Source organism: Rhyacophila brunnea, unplaced genomic scaffold, assembly GCF_057557595.1.
Source record: "Rhyacophila brunnea isolate RB1 unplaced genomic scaffold, BYU_Rbru_1.0 scaffold_1, whole genome shotgun sequence".
Taxonomy (NCBI): domain Eukaryota; kingdom Metazoa; phylum Arthropoda; class Insecta; order Trichoptera; family Rhyacophilidae; genus Rhyacophila; species Rhyacophila brunnea.
Window position 1 is genome coordinate 42,678,577 of NW_028232751.1, and position 23,049 is coordinate 42,701,625.

General features: G+C 31.8%; 1 protein-coding gene across 1 annotated transcript in view; it reads right to left on the reverse strand.

Moving 5' to 3' along the window:
• Positions 1 to 1,004: 1,004 nt before the first annotated feature.
• Positions 1,005 to 23,049, reverse strand: part of mirr (iroquois-class homeodomain protein mirror) — a 148,407-nt gene continuing 126,362 nt past the window's right edge. The window contains exons 4-5 of the mRNA XM_085946311.1: positions 3,693 to 3,991; positions 1,005 to 1,914 (exon numbers count right to left, since the gene is read on the reverse strand). Of these exons, the coding sequence (XP_085802437.1) occupies positions 1,367 to 1,914; positions 3,693 to 3,991 (847 nt within the window). The 3' untranslated portion in view covers positions 1,005 to 1,366. The remainder of the gene's footprint in view (positions 1,915 to 3,692; positions 3,992 to 23,049) is intronic.

Here is a 23,049-nt window from a genome sequence, read left to right on the forward strand (position 1 = left end):
TGACTCTCAGATACAGAAATTATTTCTGTGTACCAGAACATTCGAATATACCTATTATTGCATAGACAAACTATGGACAAGTGAATAAAAATACTTGTATTTTAATATTTTATTTTTCAAGTAAATGATTGCACTGCAGTTTTAGCAATTCGATACCAATTTGTATTCGTTTAGTTTTGTTAAGATAGCCACATGTTTTTGAAAAAATATTAACTTTCGATAGCTCACTACAAAATAATGCAACCCGTCAACACAACATAATAATGTGAAAATGCTATTTTTATATTGCATTTATTTTTAATATTATATTATTTTTTACATAAACTCCATGACTAATGTAGAACAGTAATTACAGTTGATTCGTCACATTTTTACGGTACATACATCCATAACAGTTATGTGGGTGTTTCATGTGTTTGTGTGTGTTTTCCATCTTTCTACGCTTTTACATGTATAATGTTATTAATTATCAATTTACTACAAGTACAATACAATATACGATACGTATATCAATTTTATACTGCATTTTATAAGAAGTTGACTGGGTTTCTTACACGCAGTTTCTACGATAATTAATAATAGTAAGTCTATTTTAATATATATAATATATATGTATTTATATACAGGATATATGATAAGAATTTAAATATTTTTCAAAGATAACTATAAAAAATGAACAATAAAATATTTTATATAATTCGTTGATTTCAAAAACCATTGTCTCTCCCGGCCGTCGGACCGGCTCCGCTTGCTAAAGGCAGAGTCTATCTACAGCGTTTGTACCTACATAATATGTGGTGGATAAACAAAACATACATCCGTCGGGTTATTCTAGAGACTCATCAGTCGCCCGTAATGTCGGTGGTGAAAACGCCGTAGATAAACCAGGCTTTAAATAGCTCGCCTCAATTCAACAATAATAATTAAAAAATAAAGGAACCGTCAAAATAAAATAATGTGGTGTTTATCACAATTATAATTTACAACAACAACTATTTTTTGTTAAGGGCAATACTTAATATGTCGATCGGTTTTTGCCATATGGGTACCCTGATGCGATAATTGTTTACGCTTATTCTGTATATATTATAAAAATCACATAGTATTATTGTCCGTCATCTACGACATTCTCCTTTCGCGGTCACTCAATTCGATCAGTTCAGTCCTATACACCAGGCCCTCTTTCCTCACTATAAACATTTCGCAATTTAGCACTGCGCAATATCCACTGTTATTTGATTATGTATCACGATCGGTTCATTATTTATATTTTAGTACGTAACGTACAATAGGGTACACTGTTTGCTCATTGTATTTTCTTTCGTTTCTTTCAATGAAGCATTGGGTGAGGCCTGGCTGGAGGCAGTCAGGCCTTGTGCATCGAAGGCGGCTGCTCTGAAAGCGATGACGTTGACGATGATGACGGAGACGCTCTCGCAGGAGTAGGCGTGTGGAGAGGTCCAGCCGAAGTCAGTCCGAGAGCGCCCCCGGCCGCCGCCGCCGCTCGTGATAATACAGATAATGGTCCCCGCTGAGCACCGAGTCTTTGATAAGTTTCTAATATTGCCATGTCTGGTGGAGGCGGTGGTGGAGGTCCGTAAAGCTGTCTGTAGAGGTCAGGCCGGTACGGGTGGGCGGGTAGTAGTCTTGCAGCGGCCGCCGCTACTGATGGGGGGCCGTCCGAGTCTTTGCTGGCCATGTCCGCGAGGGACCAGATCCTCGGTTTGGTGACGACGGGCGGGGGTGGGCGTCTGGTGGGTAGGTAGGCAGCCGGGAGGTACGGGTCCGGTGAAGCGGGCCCGCTGCCGGGCCGCGAACCTGACCACGAACCACTAGCGCCTCTCGCTTCCAGTCTGCTGCCTCCTGTTCCTCGGTCACCGTCTTCGCTTGAGCCAGTACCGGAGTCCTTTGAATCTGTTGGGATAATACAATTTTCATTAATCATTATGATCCTTATGGTATATCCAATACATTGTCAGATACGAATATATTTATTATGAGTAGGTAGGCACCTACGTATCTATTCATATGTTTAAGGGGGGACATGCTCGTCGAAGGTCAAAATTGAGTTTTTATTATATTTTCAAACCATGATCCTGGACACTCCTTAAACGTTGTAGATAATCTATTTATATAATTTTGAAGCCTTATTATCCTTTATAATTATTTTAAACATTTGATGACTGCATAAAGTATTTTTGTTACATAAAATAGTATTCTTTTAAACCTCTCGCTCTAATGTTTTAGAATATAATCATATTTCGGTACATAACTGTGCAGTGGTGTTAAGATTTTTTATATTTATTAATTTTTAGACGCATTTATAAAACCATTAGTATAATTTATTACGAGATAATTTTTGTAAAATATTCACGATAAAAAAATATATTGATAATCTCTGTGATCCCAAATTTGACAAGAATTAGGCATTTTATTATTCAAAAAATCGGCAAGATTAACACATTTGAAGATGATTCTAAAGATACTCATTATAAGCTATGTCTTTGACCATTCAAGTGTGATAAAGATCTTATGAATAATGATTGCTTTATAATAATTATTGACCTAAGAATAAGGTAGTGTTTTTTTGAAATACGCCATTTCTTTTGTCATTCCCCAGCGGTTAAGCTACAACATACGGCCGTAGCCATAAATTGACAAACTATAATTGAAATAGGGAGTAAAATGATATTGACGCGCGTGTTTGAACATGTACCGTTTAAAAAAAAATTAAAAAAAATTCGGTTAGGTACATGTTCAAACACGCGCGTTAACATAAATTTACTCCCTACTTTAATTATAGTTTGTCAATTTATGGCTACGGCCGTATGTTGTAGCTTAACCACTGGGGAATGATAAAAGAAATGGCGTATTTCAAAAAAACACTACCTTATTCTTAGGTCAATAATTATTATAAAGCAATCATTATTCATAAGATCTTTATCACACTTGAATGGTCAAAGACATAGCTTATAATAAGTATCTTTAGAATCATCTTCAAATGTGTTAATCTTGCCGATTTTTTGAATAATAAAATGCCTAATTCTTGTCAAATTTGGGATCACAGAGATTATCAATATGTTTTTTTATCGTGAATATTTTACAAAAATTATCTCGTAATAAATTATACTAATGGTTTTATAAATGCATCTAAAAATTAATAAATGTAAAAAATCTTAACACCACTGCACAGTTATGTACCGAAATATGACTATATTCTAAAACATTAGAGCGAGAGGTTTAAAAGAATACTATTTTATGTAACAAAAATACTTTATGCAGTCATCAAATGTTTAAAATAACTATAAAGGATAATAAGGCTTCAAAATTATATAAATAGATTATCTACAACGTTTAAGGAGTGTCCAGGATCATGGTTTGAAAATACAACAAAAACTCAATTTTGACCTTCGACGAGCATGTCCCCCCTTAAATATTTAGTTTTAGTACAGCGAAAATAGAAATATCTTGAAGTTTAAATACTCGCTGTTTCACGATTGATTGTTGTTATTATGAAGAAGAACGCACAGCTATATCCCAAAAACCTGATACTGCACACATTTTATTAGGTAGACATTTACGTTATTTTGTTATTAATTTATATACCTACGTACTATTAATGTTTTATAGTTCCTAAAACAATACACACACTAGATTATAGTACATTTCATTCAAAGTCAATGTATATTTACCTAAAACATCTTTGCCGTCAGTGCTCTTGTGGTCGTCGTCATCATTGTTGTTGTCATCGTCTTCCACACGATTCCTGGGCTCCCACGTCATCTTGTTCTCCTTCTTCAATCTCCTGCGCGCGTTGGCGAACCACGTGGAGACCTGCGTGAGCGTCATCTTGGTGATGATGGCCAGCATAATCTTCTCGCCTTTGGTCGGGTAGGGGTTTTTCTTGTGCTCGTTCAGCCACGCCTTCAGGGTGCTCGTCGTTTCCCGGGTGGCATTCTTTCGCCTCGCTCCATTCAGGTCCATTCCATACCTGCGAAAAGCATCATAAATAAACATTTTATAATTTATTATCTTTTGCTTTAAAAATCAATAATTATAGTTGATGACTGAAGATGACGAAAAATGTCTTTTTATATGCAGACATAGCTTATATAAAAATGAAACGAAAAGAAAAACGTTTCAGTTAGTAATACAACTTAAGAAGATTTTTTTAAAATACAAATTGAACAATAATGTAAAATTGCAAATAACAGTGGGTATTTAAATAAATAACCAAGAAAGGTGTCAAATACACACCGCAGCTTTTATTATTTATATACAATCAACGTTGAAAACGCAGAGAATATTAAGTTATCAATACTCTATAGTAGTTACAAAAATTCAACTATATTAAAAAAAATCAGGAACATTGCTATCAAGTATTTTAGTATACATATATTATATAATATATAAAACTCCCAATATTGTATAATATATATAATTGTATGAAACAGATAAAAACGGGAGAAGAATTTACTACATTGACAACCATGCTGGTTGCTGGTGTGAATATTATTTAAAAAAAAAAAAAATTAAAACCAAAATAAGAAAAATACGACTACCTAATATTATTTTTATTCTAAAATCGGGTCTAGCAATCGCGCAACAAATGTCTGCACTTGGCGGCGGCGGCGGCGACAAATTGTTCTGTAAAATAGAATAGCGCCGCGGGCGAAATTTCATTTTCACAAGCAAATAATCATATTGTAATAAAACAATCAATTAAAAACGCAGTTGCATAACACTTTAGCTGTCATTTGTGTAAGCATTGTCGCGGGTTTAAACATTTTAACGCGCCATAAATCATAAAATAGGTATATATATATATATCTTTTTAGAAAAATTAACTGTATTATTAATATCTAATAACATAAAAATGGCATACTCTTATACCTGCATACTATTATAATTTCCTAAGTGATCAAATATTTTAATAACATATTTTAAGCTCAAGTAAATAAATAGATATAAACATTACATGTTTTCAATACTATTTGTTATAGTTAAATTTATATTATGTATTTGTTAATAATAGTACATACATATTAATATCAATGTGAGGATTCCATACTATAGGTACTAGTTGATTATTCAAAACTTCCCTTCTTAATAAAAATAGATTTGAATAACCTAAAGACATTTCAATACCAACCAAGCCATTTGCAGGAGTAATAAATTTAGTCTTCACCCAAACATAGATACACAATATCCACGTCTATCGAATCTTCATCTAACACACTCAAATAATCTTCCATTACATGCTTCCAAAGACTGCATACATAATATTGTATATGACTAAGTTAGTTTTTGCGAAATTGACTCAGTCCTGGCAGTATATTGGATAATAAGGCCAACTAATGAGGCTGTAGGCTTCTTTTTGTGTAAGATATAACTAAAATACATGAGAAAATATATCTATTAGAAAAAATTGTGGAAATCAAAGCGTAGATCTTTTCACTGTCCGGGTAAATGCTTTTGTCCCTTGAACTCTATCCTTCCACGTAGTTAGTAGAACATAAAATGATGAAACGTAGTCCTTATTTAAATTTGAACTACCTAAAATTGACTAAGAAAAATATATATTTATATTGTTACTCAAATAAAGAGATGAGATGACAAGGAACATTTCACCTCTTTTTATTATAACTTTAAGTAAAGACTGTTTATTGTCCTATATTTTTGATAGTAGTATTAATATAACTGAAATAACTAGTGACTTAAAATAAAATTTGTTGAATATAATATAATTAATATTAACTAATTACCTACATATTGGCTTTTGTTTGTTGAGAGATCTTATTATTCCTACGTGTTCTCAACTCACAGTAATAAATACAATAATTAATTCAAGTCGTTAGGTCTACTCTTCCATATGTGAAGGTAGGTTTAATTTATTTATACTATCGATTTTACGGTTGTAGCAAGTTTCAATAAAAATGTATAATAAAATTAATGCACAAGCTTATCAGCGTATAAAACAGCAATTATTTTCCTAATAAAACACATCCTAATGCCATCAACGTTATCTGGTTCGAACCATAAAAAAACCAAAGAAAAATATCTTATTTTATTCGTGAATGTATTAGGGAAGCAGCAACGAAAGGGGGTATATTTTTCTCTATGTTCTTTTTTATCGTGAGGCAATTTCCGATCGAAGGACCGGCACACCTACACGGTCCACAACTCCTGGGGCTCTCATTACTATAGGATGGGCACTTAGATTTTATCTACAGCTTATGGAGGACCCTTTTTTTAAAGAGGTCATAATTTTCCCGTGTCCGATCCACCTTTTTAAGCATCGCCGCGGCATCTGTCCCTAAGCGTGTTTGAAAGAGATTTGACTTATGCTACCGGACTCTACATTATTATTGACAAGGTTTATTATAAAGAAAACTCTTAGAACCAAAGTAATGTATGTAGTCCGAAGGAAATATAGTAAGTACCTTCTTTAACACGTGTTATGTTCAGTAAATTTAGTCGAATCTGAAGTATAACTAATATTGTGATAAGTATAGTTAGATTAATAATATTATGTAGATTACAACTAATGATTCTTTCGACTAAACCTCTTTAAAAAATTTACATTATAAATTAGTATGGACATTTATTTATTGATAACTCTTTGCATACAAAGTAACATATTGTATAATAATGGTACTTGAGGTATTTTCCTCCATAAAAAATATAACATTCACTTTAGATACTTATAATATGCTTTCTTAAAGAGCGTAATTGAATGTTTGTAATAATTTAGTAGTAGATACATAAGACAAATGTTATTCTACTGGTTTTTCAATAGGTACTGCGTTTGTTCATATTCTAATAATGGACTGTATTCAATACCTATCTACTGAGATGTGTAGTAGTTAAAAGGATAAGTGTATATAGCTATTTCCAGGTACATTTTACAAGTATTTGAAATACAAAACAGATACAAATAACACTGCTGTTTGTCTACATCAAAAATGTTGGATAAACAATCGAAAAACAGTCTTATAATGTTATTGAAAGAAGATTCTACGAGCGAAGTCACAACCCCTGTAGGTATCCGTTCCCTGGATCGACCCCGGAGGAGACCAGTTGATAACTTAACAGAGGGACGAAGAGAGACAGAGTGTGACTAACTAGAGAGAGAGACAGAGCTCGGGAAAGAGATTCCCGAAGGACGGTTGTGCAGTCGGTCGTGGAACTAAATAGTATATATTGCCAGCTTAAGAAAGTAACATACATCATTAGAAAACACCTCGGATACATAGGTAGGTATCTACTAGAAAAAACGTCCGACGGGACTTGGACCGGTATCCAATGGATTTGTGCAAATATGCTTTAGCGATCAAGCCACGGGCATCCTATCTAAATAATTACGACTAATTTAACTAGTTGTTTTAACTATTTTTTCTATTAAGTCGTAGGTGTTTTCAAAGTATGTATGTACAATATGAAAAAATGTTACAAATCTTATGAATTAGTAGTTGAAAAAAATATTAATTTAATATGCTAACTCATTATTTAGAGACATAACTATTTAATAATTGTACAGTTTCATAATACTTTTCAATAATACTTAATATAGATTTATGTGTAGTTAATTATCGAAACTAGTCTGAATTTTCGTAAATGAACAAAAAGTAGGAACAAGAGACCGCTGGGTACATTGAAACACAACACACAGGACTAATATGAAAATAATATTATCATGTATCGAAAATAATATCAAGTAACAGCAAATATGCACATATTATTATGTTTATTCTATAAAGCTCATTGTTTTGGTGTATCAAAAGTTAACAGCCCGGTAATGTGAGTTAGTCACCCCTGGTTAATACAAGGGTGGAATGAAAAAAAGAGAGAAAAGCGCAAGGGAGGAAGTGAATGGAAAACGAGATAAAATTGATTCCTTAACTTTGTAACCGGCGCAGGACATCTGTCGTCACGAGATGACATTATCACTGTCCTGACTACTGCCTACAGCCTGCCGCATACTGCCTACCCACCCACTACTAGGGTGGAACTCTTTATGGAGCTTTAAGCCCAAATGCGTACGATTAAGCTCTCTTTTATAAGCGTCGCGGGAAGATATCGTCGTATATTATTAAGAGACTGACTTCTTTTTAGTGACCGTGAACTCGTCTGAACGTTTGCTTTATTGGAAAGTGCTCTATTTTAGTTTACCGTGAAACTAGTAAAATAAAAACACTGTCAAAAGTGTCAATTTAATCTATAACAGTAAATAATCTGGAAAACGGTGAAATGACTTAAATAACTATTAACGATTAACGGTAGGTATATAAATCCAAAAACAAATCAGGTTATTGTCCAAGATATATGTAGTTGTTGACTCGCTAGATTTGAGTGTAATTGATTACAATTGCTTTTGATTAAGTAAAGCAGTTTATCGTGAGTTTTGTTTAATATAATGGTGTCATTTGAAAGATGTTGAATCTTCTCTCAAATAATTTATTCTTTTTGTTATTTTCCTATAAAAATAACTGATATCAATTTCAGTTTGACATAAGTGCAATTTTCTGTTTGTCAAAAAATATAAATCGTCACCTAGATAACTTATTTTTCACTGTTATTGAGTTAGCTATTGAATATCTACATTTCCTTCTCTACAATATGATAAAACTAGGTAAGTCAGAAGTTTATGGGAACTGTATTATTTTGTGTTTGAACATTATTAGATTTTAAAAAAACTCTATAAATGCATTAAATAAATAAAATATTATATCTACAATATTTTTTGATGAACATTATTTAACTGTTCCCAATTAGACGAGCACAATTTTACAAAAAAAAAATAATAATATTATTAGCCTAGATATAAGTTAATCAAGTAAAGTGTAAATTTCATTTTCCCAACAACGACCAAATCAGAGTTATCTAGTTGTAGTGTTCAGGTGACGAAATGATTTCTATAATATATATTAAAAGTTTTTTTATGAAAATTAGTAGTCTGTAAACAATTTTCTGTCTTCACTTCACATCTCTATACAAACTTCACATAAATGTCTTTGTATTGAAAAATTTGATCCAGACATTGTAATAAGTATTTATTCTAGAATTATCAGGATCTTCTGTTATGACGGTGCCGACGAGGATGAGAATACAAGATATATTATCTCATTTTAATAACGTTACATGTTTTCTTTGTATTTTTAACATATTATTCACTCACAAAAAAATTGTTTTGAATGTGAACTATTTAATTGATAGTGATTGATGATAATAATAATTGATGTTGATTGATAATAATTGATTGATGATAATGATTGATGATTTAATTGAAGTGAATGATATTATTTAAATAGTGGAAAAAATGTGAAAATGAAACCAGCCCATGTCACTTAGCCCCATGATTCGAAAATTATATTTTTTATGCGATAGTAATCCGATATTTTGAAATCTAGGTATCTACTGCAAAAAAATCCGATATCCTCATATTATAATAAAACATATTTCCAGCGCGCTCTGTTTTTTTTCGCTGGAGCCTTAACGTTTAAAAAATATGATGCAGCAATGCCTTCAGTCAAATCGTCACACGTGACTGCTGTAAGCGCCGCGGGGGAAATTAATAAAACTGTCACTTATTTTCGCTTTGGGGGTGGAACATTCGCTTCGGGGGTGGAACAGAGGGCTGCTGGAATATAAGCGCGGCTCGAAAGAGAAAAAAACTTGGCACCTGATTGATTAAATAACAACACTGACGTTGCTTCGCGTCTTTTGTGCTCAGAAAACTGTCCTGAATAAATATTATTCGAACCATGTCACCAGTTACAACGGGGCACGTACAGATATTTTTTTATGATGAGAATATATTATGTTGCCGTTTGATAAAATATTCCCTTGATTAGATTTTATTCAAAAATTATACTTGTCGAATTTATTATAAAAATATAATGATATTATCTTTGTGTCAAAATAAAATAAAAAGTGTCGTTAGAGGGCTGTCAAAAACAAGAAACATACATACATCATAATTATCATTTCCCTGTTCAAATTAATGAAATAATTATAATGTCTTGTGTCCCACGTTCGAATCCTGGGTCTGGCAAATACAAACTATTATTTTTCAATTTGTGTTTTGAGTCATAATGACATAATATGTTGGGAAAGTGGCGAACATCCATTTCTCGTAAACACAAAAATCTGTTATTACAAACCTAATTAATATCGGACATGGTCAAAAGAAGAAAAGAAAAGATGAGGAGATAAACTGGTATCAATTTAATTACATTATTATAATAAAATTATAGTTTTCCAATCATTATGTATATATAACAAATGCTAATATGTCTGTTAATGGCCCCACCAAACCACACCCGGTCTTTATCGGGCGTATCACGGACCCCTACGTTTGGATGTAAAGAATCATTTTTTTTTGACTGGGAATGTCTCAGGAGCAGTTACCCAAGACTGGGTCACCATGCACTCAAATGTCCTTTGACAGAATTTACTTTATTGAATGGAGAGATGAGCACGTAGAGGCAATATTAAAAATTGTAGTAAGTAACAAAAGCTAACACAAAACTGCCGAATATTCATTAAATTCTAAATGCAACAAAATTGCCCTTTGTGGCGACCAGTTCGGGCAGTCAGGTGGGCCCAATAGCTGGTTAGACCGACTGGAGCACTCTCTTCCCATTCCGTACACATTTTAGGATACTCAGGAATAAAAGTAAACAATACTATGTGATTAATGTTATATTATCAATATTAATATTTAGTAGTTACCTACTCACTCTGATTTTGTTCGCTTATAATGACATCGTTAACAGTTATTTATATAATAATATAGACGTTTAAATAATCTATAGATTTATAAAACGGTTTATTTACGATGTAATCACCATATTGAAAACATATATTTTATGCCACATGTTTTGCTCACACGGTGAGCTTTATCAAATATGAGTTTTGATACATGCCATAATTACTTGCATTTTATAAATAAACAATGAATCACAGGAAAAGTTTAAATAATCGTAAAAAAATGTCTTATATTATTAGTTTCTAGTAAGTTTATAGTATTAGTGTTTCATACCGATACATTTTCAAATTTGTATACCTACTAGGGTACTTAGATAAACAATATAATTGTTGGTAACTAGAAGGCAGCTGTTATACCTAAAACAAGGCATTATTTTCATAATACTTGCTCGCATTTTCATCGGTATTAAAAAATCAGAACGTAGCCTTTTCTGTTATAATAATTGGAGATAGCTGACTGCGCTCATGGAGTATTGGGCTTGTGTCATGGGCACTGTAGCGTTCAGTCGCGGGAGATGGACAGCCTGCCTGCCGAACGGAGGGTGTCTGCATCGCTCATCCTCAAAATACACAACATAATATATAACTAGACTATATGACTAGGGAGGACTAACCTTTTATATAATATATATGGAGAATTATTTGCAACGATATTTAAAAAGAAAATTGCAGTAGAAAATAAATAATTAAAGAGGTTTACGCAAACTTATATAAAATCACCATCGGCCAGCATCAATAGATATACTGCTGGATACCTGCTGGATCTTAGTTTATTCTATTCTTATCGATCCCTAGTTTTATCTGACTAGTTCTTAGATCCAACGGGTTTTGGGATGCACGATGTACTTATAGTTGTTCAGTGTATATTTTGTCCATCGGATGTCCATGTGTGCATTTCTCTTCCAATAGCTTGGCGACCTCTATCATATCGCGTAATATCTGCCCTCTTATCTATTTTGTGGTATTCTCGTTGTTGCCTAACCTTTTTTCTATACAACGTCACTCATAGTTTTTGGATTTCCCTTCAATTTCAATTTAGTAAGATATTTGTTTATAATATGTTTATCAATTTATTTATTTCCTGATACTTTTAATAACATATAATATAATTATTCAATCAAATTAATACCAAGGCGGTGTCTTACTACTGATATTATATTATTCATCGACAAAAATAGTCGTTCGCGATCATATTATTTATACTCATCCAAAGATTGTCAAATTAGCGGTTGCTATTTTTTCTTTGAATTGAATATAATAACAGGTAATGAGTTCCATTCATTTACCTACTAAGTAGTAACCTACATTCCCTTATAATAGTATTTTTTATTCACGAAGATATTGCTAAGTATGTATATTAATTAAAATGCTGTTCAAATTGTTGCGTTATTTGTTTAGACAACAATAAAACTAAGGAGTGTTGTCCAGATTTTGTGAGTTCATATTTAATTTAAAAACCACCCAACATTCATATATTTTAAACTTCTAATTTTATCCATTTGTTATATAAAAGTAAACGAAACGCTTTATCATGGATTCATCATCTTTGATATGAGAAATAGAAGGAAGATTTTGGGATATGTTTGATAAATCGGAGATTACCAAATATTATGATTAATTTCTCTTCAAAATAAACCTATACTCTATACTGCACCTCAAGTTCAAACGAAATATTACATAATATCCGAAAAAACTTTAAAAGAACTCGTTTTCTTTTTAAAACAAAAAAACACAAATCAGTGGTAAAATAAATTAGTGAGACTAAACATTAATTTGACGACGTTCAATGTACTCGACTTTTGAATTTTGAGAATCGATGTCTCGACGTTAGTGTATAAACGTTTCAATCATAGGTGACAAATGTGTTCACTCATGATAGTGCAGCGCTGCTACAAGAACGATCAATGCTAAAAGCCGCGATTTTTTTAAGTATCTACTATTACGGAGAGAGAAAGGATGACGTTCATAGTAATAAAAAATATTTTTTGTATGTAAAACCACGTAAAGGGCATGTGTAGTAATTCATACCTACCTCATCCCAACTCATTTAAAATGGCATTAATATGTCTAATAATAAAGCTTTCTAAAAAATGTTACTATGATTTAGATATCTCTACTAATAATTTTCATAAATTATATGTCTAATACAAAAAAGGACATTATTTCTACTTATTGTTATTTAATTTATATTTGTATCTTTCTGTTACATTATAATGTAATAATTTAAAAAGCAGGTAAGCTGAATACATATTTTGATGTAAGAAATATCTGTGTTTGTTCATTTTCTACTACTTTCTGTGTCGTGTAATAACTGTAATTAATATATAACTATTGCAAAATTCTAAAAAAAAGAAAAATACCATAATTTGACTAAAAAATTACACAGTAAAATTTGTAGTATGTATACGCTGTTATTAGACACTAGGCGTAAAGTCTCTAAGCTCGGTGGGCATCCGAAATCATCCATCCATGCGTGGCAGAGCAACCTTGGTGTCAATCGAGGGATTTTAGATTTAGGGGATTGGGGCATCATGAACGGGTGTGGATGAGATATGACACCCTGTGAGTTCTGGTGACATCCGTTAGACTTCGCTACACGGATTAAATTAGATAGGTGTATATATATATGTATAAATACGCACCTATTGATGTTATTGGATATAAAATAGACACGTTAAGAGTTATATCAGCTGAGTGCATCCCTACTGACGAAGTGTGGATTAAAACGTGACAACTTAAATTAACCAGCAGGTAAAACTATCCCTAAAAACATTTTTGTATAATTATCTACATAATACCTACTTACGAACCCATGGAAACAATAATAATAATATGTAAGATTGTTCAAAAATTAGTCAAGCTTTTAAATATTTGGTTTAAAAAAGTAAAAGATTTTTTGACACGTTTTGCTACATTTTACTTATTTAGGTAATTATTAGTCGATAAATTATACTTTCTCCATTTAGGATTGATCCTTAGTGCTGGAAAAATTAACCCTTATTGTACAGATTCACAAACAAAAAAACTATTTTAGATTTTCTGTGATATTGCACAATGACATTGCAACATTAATAAATTGTGTGTTGATTTTTATTATTGCAAATAACATAGTGTGACTATTATTTGAATTGGTGCGTCTCATTTAGAATATAAAGTATGTATATTTTAACCAATTAAACGAGTTTACTCATTTTCATAACAATACAGTGTAATAAAATTTTATGAAGTTTATGAAGAGCTTTTAATTTTTAATCTATGAATCAAAGTTTATACATACTTATTATTTACATTATTTTAAAATGTTGACATTATTAACAGAACTTATAATATCAGGATCTTGATTTGTAAGCCTTCGCCTAGTTTTTCCTAATATTTGTTATGTATGTTTTGAGATTCAATGTTGTATTTTTTAAATCTTGTGTCATGAATAAAATAAAAAATATTTATATTGGTTTTTCATTATTTACATTACATCACCATGATCGATCAGAAGAGGATTATATAATAGGTTATATAAAAAAAATTGTTTTCGTGAAGTGTATGTTAGCCACTTGCTCAACCTATTAGGTCCATAATATGGGTACAAACACGCATTGAAAAAACAACATGTCAATTTTCTAGAACCGGACCTACGAAATTATAAGCCGACATGTTACCGCTCAGCCATTGTGGGCATAATTATTTTAGTTCGTCGAAGTGCCGTTTGTGCTGTATATACATACAGCAGTCGAATTTACAGCGCGTACCTACTTACTTCACTGATACAAAATCGAATTCTACAAAGTAAATGGTAACTGACTTGGGGATGATTATTCTTTTTTTATTGGATAGCTATCAGTATTGTTGCCAAATAAATATAAATTGAGTCGAATTTCCCATCCAATTCGTGCTACACAAAAGAGACGATTCGTAAAAGCGAAAAGGTATCGTGCGATACAAATCACTGCCGTAAACTGCACTTATCATAAGTCAAATCCGAGCCACAATCTCCACCTAACGTATTAAGGGGAAGAAACAGAGACAGAGATACCTAGGATGGGATTAACCCGCAACGCTGACTGGATACAATTTCCACTGTTGTGACTCCTTTGTGCTACAGTGACTGTATGACTGTGGGTTGGAACATTTTGATTCGGATACAAAATCATCTTGGCATCCTATACCCACAGTACATTTTATTGTTACAAATGAATTTAAGTAATTATTTTTTGAAACACCTTATAAATATATTATTTATTTGGAAAAAATCGATTTTAAAAGCTACTAATCCATCTGTGAATTGTGTGAATTAATTTCAAATTCCACCAAAGAAATTCAACGAGTTTTGTAATTAAATACACATAATAATAGTACCAACATGTTTATAGATAGCGTCAGATTATACAAATTTATTTATGACGTGGATACACAAGATTAAAGACTTTTTGTAAAGTATTATACAATTTTCAATTTTGGTAATTCGGCTATTAATTTAGAAATATACATACCTACTAAATACTCATATGCAGTGAGTATTTCATGGGTACATAATATATTACCGAGATTATACATTATAAGAGGTATTAACCTTTCTGAAATTGTGGTGGAACCTTAGCAATAGAGACCTCATCCTAGACCTGACTAGCTACTGAATAATTTTCTATGGCATGGATGTTTGGACACCAAGAATACGTAACGGAGATACGAGGCATCCAAGATGTGGTAGTACAGATATAATATCTTTAAACTTCTTTGTTTTGGTAACAGTGAGAAGTTTATATCAACACGCTTTTTTACGGTGAATTTTTAATGACACTTAACCCATTAAAGTCTTGATTTGGATAAAACGCATTAAACAAAGGGTAATTTTTGTACAAAGTACTAGATGAATACACACACACGGCTACAGATATTGGTTCTCTACTAATTGTTTCTCAATGAGGCATTACATATTATACATGATCATTTGAGTATAGTTTTAAATGGCATGCATTTACGCCGATTAAATACATACATACATATTATTATATAATATAGAAGTACTTGTTTTGTAAAATCGTTACTTGGTTTATAAATGAATGCTTATTATTATTTTTATTTTCGATCTCTAATAATTGTTAACTACATAATAATTTATTTTAAAAAAACTGCAAGATGAAGTAGGAATAACTAGAGATGTACGTATTACAATAATGTAATATTGTCTCGGATATAAGGTATATTACATAAAATAGCCGTGTTCCATGTTTATTTGTCTACCAATGAAAGGCCTAGATGCAGCTATACATAAATGAGAACTGCTACATAGCGGTGCTACGGGAGATCGTAGCCCCAGTGGATAAGTTGGTAGGTGCTACGCCGTTGCCATGGGAACCGGTAATCGAGCAGCGTAGCTAGTATATATCTCTGCTTAGCAGATGTCTACATCTGCGCCAACTCGTAATGGTTACGCCGTACCAGTCAAAAAGACATTGAATAATTGATTTAGCTATCATCATCAGCGAGAGAACACTTTATTTTCGACGAGATGAGGGTTTTATTCGAGCCTATTTTTATGGATAGGTGTAATCATTAAGTACAATCAAATATACTTATATATTAATACTATCAACGAAATATAAATGTAGTTAAGTCAAAAATCATTACCTTTCATTAGAATTAAAATAATATTAATTATTATTATTAATTCTAAATTTATCGTAAATCTCGCAAATTTCAATCATATTTAGTTTTGACACTGTTTCAATAATAAAATAAAACTCTTTCATTTTTGTTACTTAGGATGTATTTATTATTGATTAATATTTGAAATACATCTTAATATGAATCAATTTGATTTATTTTACCTATCAATTCAATGAACAATTGTTTTTTTTTTGGTAACATAAAAACTTGTTACTGCGATATACCTAAGTCCCGTTTAGTATAAACTACTTAAATTGACCAATTCAGCGGACTTGATTTGAATCATCCCCTTTCTTCTCGTGCCTTATTCAACCGGTCTACAATGTCCAATTGGAGTTGAAAAAACCTGTTATATATGATATTTATTAAATAATTTAGAATATTTAGGTACAATACATACCACCTACGTTGGCCTAGTCACTTAATGGATTATGTGAATGGTTAACAAAATATTCTTCGAATTCAATCCGCTTAGAATCGAGCATGGTAATATACCTACTTAGTTTTTTTATTGATTTATATTATTAATAGGTACACAAATTTAATTAACATCTATTATCGACCGAGGGTGCGTAATGGAATTTGAATTATAATTCCGAACACTTTATCTAGTTCCATTGTTTACGAGTAATGACATTTTAATGCGCTTACTGAATATATCAATATTGACTATCTATTGTACCTATATACTACGAGTTTTTACAAATATTTCAAATATTCAAAATTTGTTTTTATATTTAATCCTTTACTTCGTGTGAAATAAGGTTTATATATCAATTATATAAGTGAGAATTAACCGTGTGTGTTATCAGTGTGTATCTACCATTGGTGCCTGAAGATGCCAAAAAGCGAAACCGGAATCACAAAAAACTACTTAAATGGAATGGTATAAAATTAAAATCAATTAAAATTTAATTAAAATAGATAAATAATAATCACTGGACTTTTATTGTTTGAAGGCGAAAACAAGTGATATTTTAATTATATATAGTTCATTATTTTATTTTTATGGGTATAACTATATCTAGCGCACCAAACACAGGCTCGTTGCAACAATAATATTATTGCAGACTCACGTCCGTACAATGATAGAGCTATAGCATCTATTTGGTTCTTTGCCGTAACAAGCATCGAGAATCTGACAGGTTTGGAGGCCCCCTTGCGAAAAGTTTCCTATCAAAGCGTCAGCCCAATGCGCTTCATGGATAACCAACCGCCAAAATGGTTGTTTCTAGATTGTTGTGACTTACAAACACGAAAACAACATTGACGTGGGTGCATGATACTATCATGATGATAGTCACAGTAAGTAATTACTTTACTAAGAAAAGATTTTTTTGTTTTTTTCATCCAATTCAAACGATGTGAAAATCATAATATGACACTTTTATTGACACGAAATAATATCATTAGGTGAACGAATATATTCCGACACAGGGATTAAACATTATCTACATATTTCCAACTAAAGCAAAGAGAATCAATCACTTTTGAGTACCTACTGAGTACACAGTGAATCAATCAATTTTGCTACCACATTTGCATGAAATTATCAGGAATATATTATTATCATATTGTATAACACATAGGTACAATAATATATTCTAAAATATAAGTTGCTGAAAATTAAAAGTCACATTACATAATCGAAAAAGTTTAAAGGAAATCACAATAATATACTTAAGTATCTATTATTTTCAGTGCCTATTTACTTCTATCATCGTGACGCGAATAAAACTGACGTATTTTTATTAATTAAATTACGTAGGTACGTATGTAGTTAATATGCATTAAAATATTACTTAAATGAAAATAATTGTAAAACGAAGCGGGGTGTGTAATGGTGCGATGGAAACGTCTGGTTGTTAGCTTGTCCACGACGTATTGCGTTGTCGTACAACGGCTGCACGTTGTAGTGGGCGCAAGCTCTAATAGTAAAAATGCTTTTGCTAAGCTTTTATATTCCATAAATCGTAAGACTTTAATTTGAATCTAACCGGACAAAGGACTTGCCGAAAGATTGTTACTAGTCGATAAAGCTCTGTCAACAATTTAAAAATATATTTTTTTCACTTTATCGACTGTATTATTTTATTATATTGTGCTGTTTATAATAAAGAAAATTTTAATTATTATGTTTGGATTGAGTCATGCATTTGGTTATAAATCATACGACGATTTTGGTATATAAATAGTTGACGTAAAAAATTAGCTCCACATTACTTGGTAGAATTCTATTTGACATAATATTAAATTCTACGGATGTTAAGTCGATAGCTATTTCGGCTAAAACACCACCATTAAGATGACAAAAAAACGTCAAGTCTCCGCCCATTTATAAAACTGGAAGAATGAGACGAAAGGATCTCTCTCCCTCACCAGTCAAGAATGGTACGCACCCATATTTATAACATTTATTTAAAACAATCAGTTCAATTTCTTTAATTAGGCAATTAATTATTGGCTAATATCCAAACATCTCCAATAAACTAAAATGCCATAATCCAGAAATTGAGGAAACTTTAAAAACCGATATTTCAAAATAAATGTGAGATATAAAAAATATTTAGGAATCATGTCCTCTTTTACTATTTTAATGTGAACACTGGTATTATTTTTTTTTAGTTTTGCTGATATTATAATAAAAATTCTCGATACCCACTTATGGGTCTAGGACGATTTGGCGCCGGGACAACTGGACGCCACGCAATTCGAAATTAAATAGACGTTAGGTACTTATAGGTACTTTAAAAAAAAATATTTAATATTATTATTTATATTTAAATTATTATATTATGATTTAAAAGTTGGTGAGAATTTAAATATGCACACGTAAATAATGATTTAATCATGCATATATTTAAGTCGCAACGAAAAAAGAGTTTTTTATTTTATATATAGCCTTAGGCATGTTAATTCTCAATCCGCAATAAAAAAAACATTATGTTAAGAGTAAAATGAATTAAAGCTACTAATTAGTAGATAGAAACTGATTAAAATTCCTCGTCTACGTTCTGTTTACGTGTCTACGACAGTGCGGCGTCCAATTGCCCTGACGTCCAGTTGTCCCATCCCACCTACTTTCCGTTTTGTTTGAGAACGTCAACATAATATTGTGTTGTGTCTATGTCAACGTGCATTCACGTTTTCTAGATATGTGCATTAAAATAAGCATTAGTGTGTTATATATAATTATTAATGTAATTATAATATGTACATGTACATGTAACTAATCAAAGCCAGGGCAGATTCGATAATAACGTGATACAATAGAATACGGATGCATCGAGTGTGTTCAAGTAACAAAGCCTTGTTGGGTGATGGTTTTCATAGTACAATGCGACAATAACGTGGTATGGTGCTTCGATAACGGCCGCTAACACTGTCGACGGTACCGCATATTGTTTTCAAGTGGTCTCGTTTACCCACCTCTCCCCGCCTGCCGACGCCCATTGGAAAACCGCCGCTCTGTTATGTTTTCACATTTTTTTGCACAACTTCGATTATGCCGCGTTCTCACGTGGCAAATTTTGACGTTCAAATATATGTTGCATGACAGCAGTGACAATGGGTGGGAGCTGGCTATTAAAATCTGACATAAATAGTGCACACTAAATTTTATCAGTCAAACGTATTTGTTTTCATTGAACTAAAACTATAACGTGTAGTTAGTGTTTGTTAGTATTTAAAATTCAATTAAACCGTGCTTAATCCAAGCCATTGTTGATAATAGTAAAAAATATTCGTATATCTATAAAATATCTTAAGTTATATTAAAAATATAGTATAAAATAAGGTATATATTAAAAAGTGCACACTAAACTTTGTCCGTCAAATGTATTTGATTTCACTGAACTAATACTACAGTATGTAATAGTAGATGGTATTTATTAGTTTTTAAAATTCAATTAAACTCTACCTAATCCAAGCCATATCAGATACCTAATAGTCAAAAAATATTCGTTAATCTCTAAAATATCTAAAATTATGCCATAACACAATCACTGCTAACCTTTTAATTATCTTTAAATTACCACATTTAAATAACACGTTAATTATATCCAATGGCCAACTCCAAACGCGCCAGTCGCGGTGTTAGCACTAAATGACATATACACAATTTTAGATGTTTTATAGATAGAAGAATATTTTTTATCGATTATACTTAGGTATAGGCAGTGTTTAATGGATTTAAAAAACTAACACCATCTGCAATATGTATTTTTAATTCAACGAAAACAAATAAGTATGACTGGAAAAGTCTACACTATTTTTGTAGGATCGCTCATAGCAAATCCAAACTATTATGGTTTGGTTTAGGGAGGGTTTAATTGAATTTTTACAACTAACCAGCGCCATCTGCAAATAATATTTGTATTCTTAGTCCAATGAAAACAAATAGGTACGTATAACTGACAAAGTTTAGTGTGCACTATTTATGTCGAATATTAGATGTCGAGAATTATGTCGAAATTTTATAAAATAATTACTTGACAGTGCGATATAATTTTTGATTATTTTGTGTCAATAGTCGACAACTCCACAATTCAAGAGAATGCATTAAAAATACAAAAAACCGCTAATAATACACTAAATACCCTTAATTTAAGCTTAAACACCATTTAGAAAACACTAATGTAGAGCGTCACACTGCCTTTAACCATAGCGATAGGTAGGGGGGCTAAAGAACCTAGCCTGAGGGCCCGCTTCAGTATGTGGGGGCCATGGTTATAGATATCCAAAAGTGCGAAGAAATCTGTAGATCTGTAAAATGTCCGCAGCCATGATATATGTAACAGTTAGTTTAAATCTTTTTTATTGCCTGATCGGTATGCGATTTGATCTGCTAATCGGAGCGCGCGCCAACATAACGCGTTTATATTAGTATTAATTTATTTTATGTAAATATTATGTATACATACAGACGGATAAAATAATCATTAACATGTTTGTGAAACAATTTGAACTATTGATCTTTTGAAGTAAACTAAGCAAGTGTTCTATTTCAATCCGGTCCACCTGCGCCGTAAAAAGACTTCTCTCCTTTGTGTGAAATGACGTGGGATGGGCGCTGTAAAAAACAGAATTTTCTTCGATGACAAACTTTAAAAAGTGTCACCAATAAAAACCCTACGACCTTTCTCCTGTTTCACCTGAGAAACTTCTCGTATTATTCTTGGCGACATGAAATAAAATACCCACCAAAGAAGCAAGCGACATGAAAAAAAATAACACTGCCGACATTTTGTCAAGCATGTATTTTTGAAATACGATATCAACATTATCTGTTAACATTGTCGACAGGTTACGACATTTTTTTAAATTACGTCTACCTAGGCTATACTTACTAGCAAATAGACCAGCGCTTATCAAACTGTCTACTCCAACAATATACCTACTTTAGAACCAGAGCGTTGGAGCGGAGCTCGGAGCAGGTGCACGGAGCACTGGAGCAATGGGATTTTACCCGGAACAAGAACGAAGCCGGAGTACTTACCGAAAATGTATAGTGCTCCACTGCTCCAGATGTTTTTTTTATTATTAAATTTTCGTTCTAAAATTGAATGAAAATAGTATATTTTGACACTTTGCAACACTGGAATTATTTGAAATATGGCAACACTGCCGAGTGATAAATAATCTCACTTTTTTGACAGAAAATGAAAATATTGAGAGACGATTTGCTGTCGTTTTGTTTAATAGAATTAATAATGAAAATGGGCATTATTTTAAAACTACTTATTTTTTAACATTTGTATACTTACATAACATAATACTAATAAAAAATTTTACCCGGAGCGGCGTCGAAGCAAGTATTAGGTCCCGGAGCGGAGTTGGAGCGGAGCAACTCAAAAAAGGGTCCGCTCCAACGCTCTGTTTAGAACCGCTATCAACATAATATGTTAAAATAGAAAGAAAATAATATTCCCGGAAGAATTAATATGCGAAATAGATCCATAACCATTTCAATAAAAAGGTGCCCACATTACTGTATTAGCTATTGCAGCAAAATACCTAACTCACAATAATCATTTCATTTTGTAAGATTTTACTTAAAATTTAATTGTAATAACATGTTATGCAACAATATTTCGAGGGCTTAGTGTCAAACAACACTATCTACAAAAGTGCAAGTTTACAGGAGAGCCAAAAATCATTATTTTAGATTCTTGTAACTCAACAAGGGAAATGTTTATTTAAAACCTAATGTTAATATTTTATAATTTATTGTGTATTGTACATTTATCTTGCTTATGATGATGTTAAAATTTATAGGGATAGTTTTAAAAAAATATGAAAACAAGAGTAACTTATGTAGTTAGCGTTAAACTTTACTGACGATTTAATAAGAAATTAGAAAAGATTGACATAACGTTGTTTGACTATCATGTAGCCGTAAATGTAAAATAACGCTATCTCAAAAAAAAAAAAAACACTTTTTTGTAGATAACGTTGTCTGACTTTAAGCACTCGATTTATTCTACGCTATAATAACATGAATTACATAATACCACAATGAATTATATACCTACTTTGTAAATAAATGTCCTATTTTTTTATATTTATCTATTGTAGGTACCTTTAGTGTTTCCATCCTAAGCGCATACAAAATAT